The 13,247-nt window shown below is 38.5% G+C and overlaps 1 protein-coding gene across 3 annotated transcripts in view; it reads left to right on the plus strand.

Moving 5' to 3' along the window:
- Nucleotides 1–204: 204 nt before the first annotated feature.
- The window catches only part of nol4lb (nucleolar protein 4-like b), a 103,038-nt gene continuing 89,995 nt past the window's right edge, over nt 205–13,247 (plus strand). The window contains exons 1-2 of one of the 3 annotated variants that reach the window (XM_083570161.1): nt 235–813; nt 945–1,416. In XM_083570161.1, the coding sequence (XP_083426287.1) occupies nt 1,093–1,416 (324 nt within the window). In that variant the 5' untranslated portion in view covers nt 235–813; nt 945–1,092. Of the gene's footprint in view, nt 1,417–2,233; nt 2,457–13,247 lie in introns of those variants that run through there. The other 2 variants (XM_083570160.1, XM_083570162.1) reach the window with 2 other exon arrangements.

Consider the following 13,247-nt stretch of genomic DNA (forward strand, 5'->3'; position numbering starts at 1 on the left):
TTGCATTTCCATAAGCACCGGCCCACCAGCTCATCCTCCCAGACCCCCAGCGACGCCTGAGTCCGGGTTTAAAAACCCGACTAATGAGATGAACATTTGAAAAGTAAGAAGTGAAAAAGGGCGACAGGGCGACGTGTAAAGGCGGGAGGGTGCATGCATCTGCTTTGTGTCGTGTTTTGGGGGGTGTCTCGAGCACTTCCTGGATTGGGAGAATCGCCTCGGCGCGCGCACCAGGTCCCGTCAGTGGCAGACGCGCTCCGGGACCTTTTTCCGCTGCGGTTCATTTCACTGCATTGGCACTGAACAGCGTGCATGTGATTTATTATAATTATTACTCTCATTATTTTAGATAATCACGATTATCGGGGACGCGCGCGCTTCCGATTCCGTCGTGCGTTTCGTTCTTACGTTTATTCGGGACGTTTGCGGCTCATTCTAACAGGTGGTGAGCGATTTCAGGTGGAGCTCAGCTCAGGAGGAAGAGGGTGTCCATGCTACTCGCGTTAGTTCACCGTCGAACGGTTTTTGCCGTACAAAGACTTTGACAGCTAACATCTTGTTCATTTTTTTATTCTCGGATTGTCCCAGTTGCACCCATCCGAGCGTCCAGGTAATTATCTACTCAGGATCTGGGCTACAGAATACAGTGGGGGTGCAGTAATACCTATAGACGGTGTGGGTTTTTTTTAGGGGGTTGGACCGGTAGAAAAGCAGCCCCCCCCTTCTTTCTGCTCCTCCAAGGAGAACCCAGCACTGATATCTGGTTCCTTTTTTCCCCCTGTGGGACAAGAGGAGAAACGGCTCAGCAAACAGGTGCGAGGACGGACACACACGCTTACACTCACTCACGCGCACACACACTCTCGGTTCATTGTTTAAACGGGATACACCTATCCGCTGCAGGTCCGAGTGCACTACCTCGATGTTTTTCCACCCACGGGCAGATAAACTAAGGCGCGTAATATAGATTTGGACACAGCTCATTTTCGAAGTCCCATCCTAACGACCCGGGGGAGCAAGAAGACGAGTATTGGACAGATCGTGAGAGAGACCCCCCCCCCCACACACACACACACACACACATCAGGAGGGATGTCAGGCAGGAAGCACAACGCGAATTCATCGAAAAGGAGCCCGGTACCGTCCGAAACTGATATGTTCGGAGAATTTCAGGACTGGTGCCTCCGCACTTACGGTGACTCGGCCAAGACAAAGACCGTGACCCGGCGCAAATACGACCGAATCCTCCAGGCGCTGTCTCTGACCGAGGACTCGGACGCGGATGGCAGCCACATCAACGCCAAATTTAAGTTCTGGGTTAAAACCAAAGGCTTCCAAGTCGAGAACGGCGATAGCCAGAGAGACCGAAATGGAAAACCCGACCGGCCCGTGCTCTACGTCCCCATAAAGGCAACGGTTAGTGGTTTACGAGTATGTCTTTCTTTCTTTTTTTTCTTCCTCTCCTCTATTTCTCCCCCTCTCTCTTATCTTGCCTTATGGCTGTGTGCGTAACAGCCTGGAGCATTTGCTTATGCAAATCTGGTCGTTGTAGTTCGTGCGCAGACACGTTTGATTGGCACACGCGCGCCTTTGGACAGTAATCACAATCACAGACTGACTTTTTTTTGTGTGTGTGTATGCACACTTAAGTAATTAATCTTCTCCTGACCCACCAGGTTCAGAAGATGAACCGGTTTAAAAAAAATACAAGTGTCAGCAAAACAATCCGTGTTGTGCAATCGGTGATGCGTCAAGTGAGAAGACTTAAATTAAATACACGTTGCACATAGTTGCATTGAGAGAAAGCGAGACCTTCTTCTCATTTTGAGATTAAAATCGCATATCCTGAATGATGCATTCCGATCGTACAGGTTGTGGTCGTGGTCGTGGTCATTTGGGCTTTGCATTTTAGGGCCATTCCTGCTCGTGCACACCCTGGAAATGCTGCTAATTGGCTGATTAGGTGGGTTCAGGTGTGCAGGCAACCCTACAACGTGCAGGACAATGGAAGGCTCCTGGAGTTGGATTCCAGCACGTGGCAATGCCGATTTCTACAATGCAAATGTATAAATAGTATAATCGATGCGCATTGCCATTTCTATAAAATAGACCACCTACTGTTATATACCCTTTAGGTATTTAGTTCACTGCCGCTTTATTGAAAATCTTTATCCGAATCAGTATACAAATTATCTATCGTTCTAATTTTATGTTTTATACTATGGAATTCTATCAATCCTAATAATAAAGTGCGCGCGTGCAACTAACCTTGATCTACCGTGCTGTTTCAACACTCTCACTCACACGCGCGCGCACACACAAACGCTACCTTCTTGCAAAGTTTAGTAGCAGCCTTAATCTCTTCCACCTGCTCCAACTAATCAGGGTTTTCCGAAGATCTTGCTTTACTGCATCAAATGCATGCTGTGTATGCGTGTTGGGACCAAACTCTGCAGGTGAGAATAGTCCATAAAGCTCATTCTGATACTGTATATTGTATGTAGTCATATTCATACTAATGCAAGGTGACTTTATGATTTTTTTTCCAAATAATACACTTAAGAAATATTTAGTGTTTCAGAAAATAAGGTGTTGGCTAATCAAAATGATGACTGGGTTAATAAACAAAGTTTTGGCACAGACAAAAAAAAAACAAAAAAAAAACCCAAACACACCTGCTGGGAAGATATTTGACTCCTCTCTTCAAGCCATTATGCAGGGGTGTGTGTGAGTCTAAGTGTGTAAGAGGGTCAGACCAGCACAAGAGGGGAAACTATGGACAGTTCAAACAGAGATTCATCACTGTTACTTTAGCACAAAATATAGATTTTTATTTTGCTCTCGCTGTACCCCAGATGATGAAAAGGCTGCCCCAGATTCACCCATCTTATTCAGAAACCATTCACTCTTTTCTCACATGCTCCGGTTTTCTCTGTCTCTTTTCACCCCTTCCTTTCTTCACTCTCCAATTGACTTCAATTAGGCCCCTTGGAGAGAGCTGAAAGGTTTTATTTTTGTCTGATGGTAGGGCTGATGAATGGTAGATTCTACCACACAAAGGGACAGGCTTGTCACTGCTTGTTACTGCTGTTACACACATACAGCAGGCAAACCTCTTTGCTGCTTGATTGACAGTTCAGGGTCATTTTGGATTGTGTGGTGCTGTGTATATAGTAAGGTTATAATGCTTTTTATTGATCTAAATGCCCTTACCTACGTGGGCATCCAAGTGACCTCAGTAGAGGTGCTGCTAAGCTGTCAAATGTCATGTCCAAATCATAAAAAAGGCTAGTTGTCAGCAAAATAGCAACTAAGTTACAAAAACTAGAACATCTACTGATCTATTGTGGACTTATTTTCCTAAACTTTACACTTTACTACTTTTTTGCATACATGCAGTACCTAAAATAAAACCCCCTTTTTTTTTTTTTTTTTTTTTTTTTTTTAATACTAAATGGAAATTAGGACATAGTGTAATATCACTGCCCTGGTCCAGAAGAGCCTTAGAAAAAAATTGTTGATTTTAAAATCCAAATTATGTACTTTTATTTTCTTATATTTTTGTGTGTTGTGGCATTAGCTCTTCCACTATATAGAACTGGATGTGTGCATAATTCAGGCATTATATTGAACCTCCTTGAATTTCTAATTGTGAATATTCAAGGCTGCCTGAATGTGTGTTGAACCAAATGTATTTAGAATTTTGTTAACACGTGGTCAGATCTAATTGTTGTATGTAGATAAAGAAAACCCAGTTAAACAAATGACTTCTAGACGCTGCCGTTTTAAAAAAGATATATTGAACAAAGTATCCAACATTAAATTTATAATTTATTTATTTATATGAAACTTTGCTTTAAGTAACTGATTTTACTTTCACTGATCAGCAATAACTTTAACCAAATGCTGATGTTCGGGTAACTGGGGAAAAATCCTGCCTGTTGGATGGAGCGGTTTTGATCAATTTCACCTTAAAAAAAAAAAAAACGATTTCCCCTTTTAACTTGGTGGGATTCCTTGTATAATTTGCTTTTTTTCCAAGGTTTCACAAAATTCCTATTAGCTGATCTGGAATCGACAGGCTTTTCTGACTTGCTAATGTGCTTAGGCAAATTGTCTCTCTTCTTATAGTTCCAGTTAATAAACAGATACGCTGGCATACTTCTGTAGAGTTTGCTGGTACAATCCAAAATTTATATGGTCGTAAAGAATGGCAAGCAGACATGAACCTGTGGCAGAAAGCAGCCTAAATCATGATGCTGCCACTCCCATGCTTAATGGTTGGGATGTTGATTTTAGGTTTGACTGCAGCGTTTAATTTTTGTTATTTTTACTTAAGCCAAAAAGTTCTATCTGTCAACAGAACATTTTAAGTAGGCTTCTGGCTTATCCATGTGCTCTTGAGCAAACTTCAGATTGCCAGCAATGTTCTTTTTGGAGATTAGTGGCATCTTCTGTGCTCTTCTGCCATGTACATTATATTTGTTCAGTTTGCCTGATGGTACACTCGATGGTACACACCATGAGGTGCTGTGTGTGATTCCGTATTTGGTGCAGCCCTGGAGTGAAATTTATTTTAATTTTTTGCTGGACAACTACCCCCTGGGTGAGTAACACAAGTACTGAACTGTACTGTGCTAAAATAGTTCAATTTGCATCACAATGGATTGTTGGAGGCCAAGCTACAATTTTCCTGCCGAGTGAGCAATGATGATTTTTTCCCTGAGGTTCTCAAGAATCTCATTTGATTAAGGCATGGCACACTTCCATAAAAACAGACTTTGATAGGAAAGATTCTTGAAACATTGGAGGGAAACGATCAATTTAAGCCTGATTGCCATTCCCTTTGATTGAATACCCTGACTTCAGTTACCCCTTTAATTAACTTGTGCTAATTCAGGGTCACATTCTTTTTCCAGCAGATATGTACTGTTGTCCAGTTTTTCTCTATTTTCTTTCATTCATTTGTTTTATTGTGTGTCTCTTTCTTTTTTTTTCTACTTTGTCTTAATAGTCATTAAATGTATGCAGAAGTATGGAAACTTGTACAACTGAATTCAAACGGCTTTGTCCAAATGCAGAACACCCCCAAATTCTTAGTTGGAGTGTTTTGAAAAGTTTTAAGGATGTAAAATTAGGAAACCAAGAATCCAAAGTGAAGATAGCAGCTGTTAATAAAATTGTAAAATACTTTTTGAGGGGCTGGGAGTTTAAGGTTAAAACAGTAGGGCTTGGCAGATCTCTTTTTGTGTTAAGGGTCTGTATGTGTGAGAGAGAGGCTGAGCGAGAGAGACAGAGATGGGTGTGAGCGCCCAACGATGATGACTACAATAATGAAATAATGATCGACCTGTGTCATTATATCTCACAAGTCCATAGCGGTTTCTCAGCTTTGTGATACTGTAATTATAATGGGGATGTTTGGTGTTTCACCTGATAATAATTTCTTCATATATTTTTCTGACTTTTTTTTAATAGATGACAAATCATCTAGAGTAGCTGTGAACACCAAGTCAGTACCATGTTTGAAATATGAGCTATGCACACAGGTGGGTCCAAGAAGGCTTCAATGGACAGTCCTTTAGTGGCCTTCATCACAAGACCACAGTGCAGAGATGTTGGCTGCTCTTTGTTTGTGTGTGTAATTGGGGATGCCAATTGGCTACAGCTCAGTTTCACATGTAGGGAGATTTGAACGTATTTTTAAAGACTGTGTGTGTGTAGACTCTGGGAAAGTGAACGAGTGAGAAATAAATGACCAAAGGAAAAAAAAAAAAGAAATTTTGAAAGCGAGAGAAGCCCAGCCCAGCCCAGGCAGGAAACAGTCACGTTGAAGTTGACACCCGTGACTCTGTGGATACTAATAATAGCTTCATAACGTATCTCCATGTAGTTATTTATTTACTCTCTCTCTCTACACATTTTTCTATTAGAGTTGTTTAGTGAAATTAATCTTAATATTGTATGTATAAAACGCATATGAAAGAAAATGCATTAGAGGCTTTAGAATAGAGAGAGAAACGAGACTTCAGTATATTAAGCCTTATGGGTGGTAAAAGCAATATACTATACATTTATTCTACTGTATTCAGGACGGAAAGAAGAGCTTACTGTGTGCGTGTGTGCGTGTGTGCGTGTGTGTGTGTGTTAGAATATACTGTACCCACACACACACACACACACACACACACACACACACACACAATGTTATCAACTAGCTGACTTCAGGCCACATGGAGACCCAACACGGTATTTCAGCAGTGCAAACCAAATGATTGAAAGTGTAGCATAGTTGTCGAACATTGTTGTTCTAGAACCAAATAATGTAAAACGTCATCACTCAGCTTCTGTTACAGATCCTCTATTGCATTTTATCCATTCACATGTATGCATGTGAATTATTTAGCTAAAGGCAGCTCATCAGTTCAGATAATAGCAGAAGGGCTGGTTAGAAATAGTTTTCTTATACCTTTTAACTTTTTTTTATTATTATTATTTTTTATTTAATTCTTTGGTCTGATAAGAAAACTAGTATTTTGAAACACTGACAAACATATATCACTTAATCATTCTGCCTTAAATCTCATCTCAAATCTCAAGACTTCGAAGTCCATAATGCTCTGAAAATGTGGTAATGGAAAGCACCACAACACAAAAAACAAAGTAATCAAAAACTACTCGTTAGGCTTTATGAATAGTGTTATTCAGTCAGTAAAAAAAATGCAATTTGTATTGTTCAAAACTTTTTTGTAAATATGTAATTTTATGTAACTGAACCTTTTTACATTTGTTAACTCATGCTAATGCTTAACTAGCCTACTAACTAATGTACCTCAATAACCCCTCACACACCAAAAAAATACCGCAATTCGGTAAACTGGTAAACGATCCTTAAATAACATGCTTGGTGAGAGTGTCAGGTGGTGTTTGTGTGTTTTTTTGGGGGGAGGGGTGGTCATCTGGTCTGGTTGTAGTAGAAGTCTTTATCCCCCATGTCTAAGGCTCCCTGTGTCTATTGTGTTGGTGGATGTATTTTATTTTTTATTTTTGCATGTATATTTGGTTGTGTTGTTGGATAGCATTAACTTTTAACAACACTTTGTCAACAGTATTGTTCCACATTTTAAGATATTCTGAAAGACATATTAAGACATTAAAATGTCATTTTCTCTTTTCCCTTTTTTCACTTAAGGTGAAATACCTGTTTACCTGCATATACCCCCACCCCCAAAGTCGTTTGCACAAAGGTGTTACGCAGGCTCGAATATCAAACTCGCACGCGCGCACACACACGCGCGCACACACCCACACCACACCAGAAGTCTAAGGGCAGCTGTTTGTGAAGTAAATGTTTGTCAATATAATTGTATTGAATTCATCAATTCTAAAATCATCGTACATTTTTTAACATATTCCAAATCTGTATAATTTTGTAAATTAAGCGTAACCTGTCACTAACTCATCATTCAAGCATCATTGACCTTAGACTTCTATTATTAGCAGATTTGAGTAAACAAAGAAACGTTATTAGGAAAATTAAGCTAAGGACCGACAGAAGTGTGAAAATCAGAGACACTAAAGCATACATTAATCAGAATAAATAGCTGTAACATACTGAGGTAAAAAAAATGGCAAACAAAAGAAATTCCATAACCACTATGCTGGAGGATGGACGGTATTCTAAACCAAAATCAAATTACATAGTAAATAAGCAGGCAATAAACCACACAGTAAAGTACTATACATTTCAGCATGAGAATGTAAATACAGAGGAACAGGTAAAGAATGAAAAGCTTTTTTTTTTTTTTTTTATTAATTCATTTATTTTTTAGTTTAGCTTAGTGTTTCATTGAGACTTTGAGGAAGTTTCAGCTTTTAGGTGGTAAACTGCTTAACACCCTACCACTTCCTTTATACAAATCTAAAAGACCTCCACAAAAATCATTTAAGCAGGAATATAGGCTCTGAAGAAGGTCAGCAGTCCACTAAGCCTCAAGACTATGGATGACCTTAAAGGTAATTATAAGAATTTTGTATTCAATACATACAAAGACAGAAAACGAGTGCAGCTTATGTAGAACGGATGTAATTTAAGTTGATTTGTACTGCTATGAATAAGGATTCTGGGTGTGTTTGTAATTTATCAAGGTTTTTATTGAGAAAATAAATAAATGGTTTAGCAGTCAAGATGGGAATTTGTGAAGGCGTGAATTAGTGTTTGTGTCTTTGCTGTTGAGGAAAGGGTGTAGTCTTAACAACACAGCAAAGCTGCAGGAAGGCAGTCTTGGTAAGTTAATGAGAATAAAAAATGAGCGATGAGCCAAAATTCTGGCAAGATTACAGGGGTGTAGCAACACACAAGATTTAAATTTGATATGGCAGTGTCATGATGCAATATATTTTCGATACAGGAATAATAGGCATTTTCTGAATGCGTCTTAGTATTCTATTTTAGTTGAGCAAAACATTTATCATGAAAAAAAGATGAAACCATGAAAAAATATATAAAATATTAAATAAACCTATGAAACATAATGGCAATGCTTGCATGATCTAGTCAGACCATTAGCAGCATATAATAAAACGTCAGATTTTTGGTTTCTGATGGTATATAACAGAAGTAAATTAATTTTTTATTTGTATAGCTCTTTTAACAATGAACATTGTCTCAAAGCAGCTTTGAGCAATGTGGTGATTAAAAGTGAATGTTCTTTATAAGTAAGTTTGTCCCTGATGAGCGAGCCGGTGGCAACTGTGGCAAGAAAAAACCTCCCCGAGATGGCATAAGAGAAACATTGAGAGGAACCAGACTCAAGAGGGAACCCATTCTCATCTGGGTTGCACGAATGTCTATTTATAGCAGATATACGATGTTGCGGGGTACAGTGATGTTGATCAGAAGCGAAAAGTAGACCTGAATCAATGAAGCAGTCTGTTGATTTTACCTACAGTCCAATCCATCCTCAAAACGGCCGTTCTTACTCTGGAATTTCATGGAACCACCCAAGGCGATGATGAGAATCCACGGAGGGAGGAGAGTCAGGAACAGTGGTCACTGGAACCTCAGGAGCATGTTTAACTATAGAGAGAGAGATATGGATATGGATTATTGTGTCTTTATTGTTGTATGAAAGTTAATGTAATGGTGCAGTTTGGACTTAGGCAAGACTCGCTATGGCAGCATAGCTAAAAGGGAGAACCAGAAGGTAACACAGACATGAGGGATCTCTGGGATAAGAGACGACCCACTACACCACTGTCAACAAACCTGAGTGAACGTGTGAAAGTGAGGGGACGACAGCATACAAATATCCCAGTTCACCAAACACTCTATATCCATGATCCCTCCAGATCTGTGCCTTTACCTAAGAAAAAATCTACTGATCAAAGGCTTGACTATATAAATGTTTTCAACCTCGACTTGAACACTGAGACTGTGTCTGAGTCCCGAACACTGGTTGGAAGGCTGTTTCATAACTGTGGGGCTTTTATAAGAGAAAGATCTGCCCCCTGCTGTAGTCTTCATTATTTGAGGTACCAACAAATATCCTGCACCTTTTGATCTAAGTAGGCATGGAGGATCATACTGGTACAGATGTTCAATCAGAATCAATTGGCTACCCAAAGTATTTTTGTTTTGTAATTGTTTTTATTTTTTTGCTTTTGCAGAACAATCACCTTATACTGCCACCTCATTTCTCGGACTTGAACAAATTTAGACTGGACTACTGTATACTGTCATCTTACTTTCTCTCTCTCTCTCTCTCTCGCTCTCTCTCTCGCGCACACACACACGTGCTTTGGCGCCCCTCTGCTGGTTGAGCAGCTGTAGATTAGATGGACTGGCAGTAAATGTGTTACTGGGACTTCTGTGTTTCAGAGAGAGAGAGGGAAAGAGATCTAGAATGAGAAAAACAAAAAGTACAATAAGAATAAGAGGAAAAGCAGAATGTGTTATTCAGCATCAAGCAGTAACATTCAGTAACACAGCATTAAATAAAGAAAAAAATCCAATTAGTAGGGTTGTTTTAATGCAAAGGTGGGCTTGGAGAGCACGGACAATTCCACAGCTGACAATTTTCCATCATATGGGAAGAGCGGTTGAAAGTGTGTTTCTTCACCTCAGTTAGAGAGGGGTTGGGTAAAGAGTGAGAACACCATCATCATAGAACATAATGATAAAAGAAAACAGGATATGGCTAAAAAAAAATGACTGATTCATTCATGAGATTAACTGAGAGATAATATTTTTTGTAATTCTTCAAATGAATGCATGGAAACAGTGCAATTGTGTCGTGGACCGTCAAAATCTTTGGCGCAGATCTTCATTGGCCTCTTTATGGTTAAAATGCATTTTTGATTCTTGAGTATTGTAAAACAAAGAATTGAGGTCAAGATATAATCTTAAATTACTCAATTCAAGATTGAACACTTTCTAGGTTGCGATCAAATAGTAACACGTCATTTCTGACCTTCTAGGAACTAGGAAAAAAAAAATCCTACTAAAGGACTCAAACAACTAAACAAGCAAAGTCAAATTTAAACATGACCACAAAAAAAGTAGTTTCTCTTTCCTTTTTAAATGTATTAGCTTTAGGTAAATCAACATACAGACACATTTGCTAGTTAGATTTATAATATTCTATTAAATTTTCTTCTCTTATGCTTAACAGTAGACATTGCCCCAAAGCAGCTTTACAGAAATTGTTTATGAAAATAAGTTCATAAACGAATACCTTAGTTTATCTTTACTTAGCGAGCCAATGGAAATGGTGGTGAGGAAAAACTCCCTGAGAAGAAAGAAGAAACAACTTTGGGAGGAACCAGTCTCAAACAAGAATCCACCTAAGTTTTCCAGCAATATGTGGTTCTGCCCAAAACTGTTACCACAAATGTGGAGGCACACTATTATTGATCATATCTTTGGATGTGGTAGCATTTAATTTACCCATCACTTGACCTGTGCTATTCAAACTTGTTCCAGCATGGCAATGTCTCTGTGCACAAAGCCAGATCTATGAAGACATGGTTTACAGATGTTGGCGTCAATGCTCTCAAGTGACCTGCTATAGACCTCTTACCTCAACCCTGCTGACCAACTTTGAGATTAATTGGAACTCAATATCAGTATCAGACTTTACTAACACCCTTGTATCTTGTATCTTTACAAGCTCACTTCAAAGTCCAGTGGAATTTCTTCCCAGAAAAGTGACAGTTACTGTAATAGCAGATAGGAACTAATGTGGACTTGGATGTTCAAAAGCACATACGAGTTTTTCTTCAGGCACTGGCTGATAACATACCTTTTTAATAATGATAAACATTTTTTTATCATATTAAAAACAGAATGCAAAAAAAAAAAAAAACCTTTGACTAGTAGACTCCATTGAGTATATGTTATGGAACAGGTGAGTGTCCGAGCTTTCAATAATAATGTAATACAGTACTAATTAGAGGCGCTGTAATCCCACCATCCTTGATACTTACTGTCAACACAGAGAGCGCGAGAGAGACTTGGTGACAGGCCAGAATGGATTTGTTTCATTAGTCAGCATTTGAGAAGAGAAATAAAAAGGTCCCCAACCTGGCACCAGATGAGCTCTATTAGTCTTGTGTGCGATTCATTTGAGCAGTGAAAGCCTCCTGAGAGAAAATAAAGGCTCATTAAGGACCCAACATAATACAAGGACACATTATTATTATTAATTATAAAAATGTTTTGGCTATGAGTACATTTGCACTTTTGCACTATTAAATGGCTTTAGTTTCATGGCAATCACTAGACAGGGATCACTGCAACAAAACTTCCTAATGAATTGAGACATCAATGCAACTTTGCTTTGAAACCCAATGCATTATTTCTTTTTGTGTTCTTCTGTTCTTTGTGCTATCTGAAATTTTGTTTCTTTAGTGTTTATATATCAAGAAAAGTAAATGGCCATACTTTATTGTTCCCATGTGACCAATATGTTAAAGCAAGATGAATATTAATAAACAGGGATGTAAGAGAAGAATCATTGCATGCAATAATAATAATTGCAGAATAATTGTTTGTTTTTGTTGAAAAAGTATTTCTTTTTACCATCTTCTCTGGACTGCAACGTCTGGCTATATGTAGTGTTTTTTTTTTCACCATTATTATATATCATACAGAACGCTTTGTGATAGAGTTGTCCTGTTTAATCTCATGATATTCTATAATGATGGTAAAAATGGTATTTGGTCTGATGCAGAGGGATAGAAAGGCTCTGTAGTGGTTGCCTTGGCACTGTTTGTATATTCTTTTGAGGTTTATTTTTAAAATATATAAAAAATATAAAAATAGAATTAATATAAATATTATATATAATTTTTCTTTCTTTCTAACTATTATAAAGGTAAAAAGAAAGGGAAAGATCAGTGGTTAAGATGTTAAACTTCTGATCAAAAGGTTGTGACTTCAAGTTCCACCAGCACTAGGCTGCTGCTGCAGGGCCTTTGAGCAAGACCATTAACCCTCAACTGCTTAGTTATATGAATAATTGTATGATTGTATGATAATTGTAAGTCGCTCTGGATAAGGCCATCTGCAAAATCATAAATGTAACAACTCTAAAACAGGTATAAAATATATGCAAATGAATGCATTTTTCTAAGCATAAACGAAACACAACTAAGCAGCTAAAAGTAAAAGGAATTTGTGTGTGACTTGTGCTTAGATTTAAATATATAAGAAAAACCACAAATTTGGTTTTTCTGCCAGTTAAAGGGGAGCCACATCAGGTTCCACATCCAAATTAAATAAAAACTGATCAGATTTCTTTTTTCTAATCACATAGTCTTCAGTTTTAGTGATCCTGATAGCCGTAGCCCAGGGGTGTCCAGTCTTTTTCACAAAGGCTGGTGTTCCACAAACAACGGTTTCCACAAGTTTTCATTCCAACCAAGGGCCACACCTGATGGTCCATTAAAAATGAAGATCTAAACAGGTGGAGTCTGGTGGGGCTTAGTTGGAATGGAATTGTTGTATCCTTCCTGGCAGATCAAGCTGATCTTAAACCAAACTCAACCCAAATTTTCACTTTTATCTACAAGGTATTTCCACTTGCAGAATTATTGCTTATTCTGTTTCTTTCGCACCATTCTGCGTAAACTATGGGGACTGTTGTAAATGAAATTTAGAAATACTCAAACCAGCCTATCTGGTAGCAAAAGCAAGGTTAATACGCTGTATTGACGAGTGATCCTTAAACGAAGCAAGTGAATTG

Source organism: Silurus aristotelis, assembly GCF_946808225.1.
Source record: "Silurus aristotelis genome assembly, chromosome: 19".
Classification (NCBI taxonomy): domain Eukaryota; kingdom Metazoa; phylum Chordata; class Actinopteri; order Siluriformes; family Siluridae; genus Silurus; species Silurus aristotelis.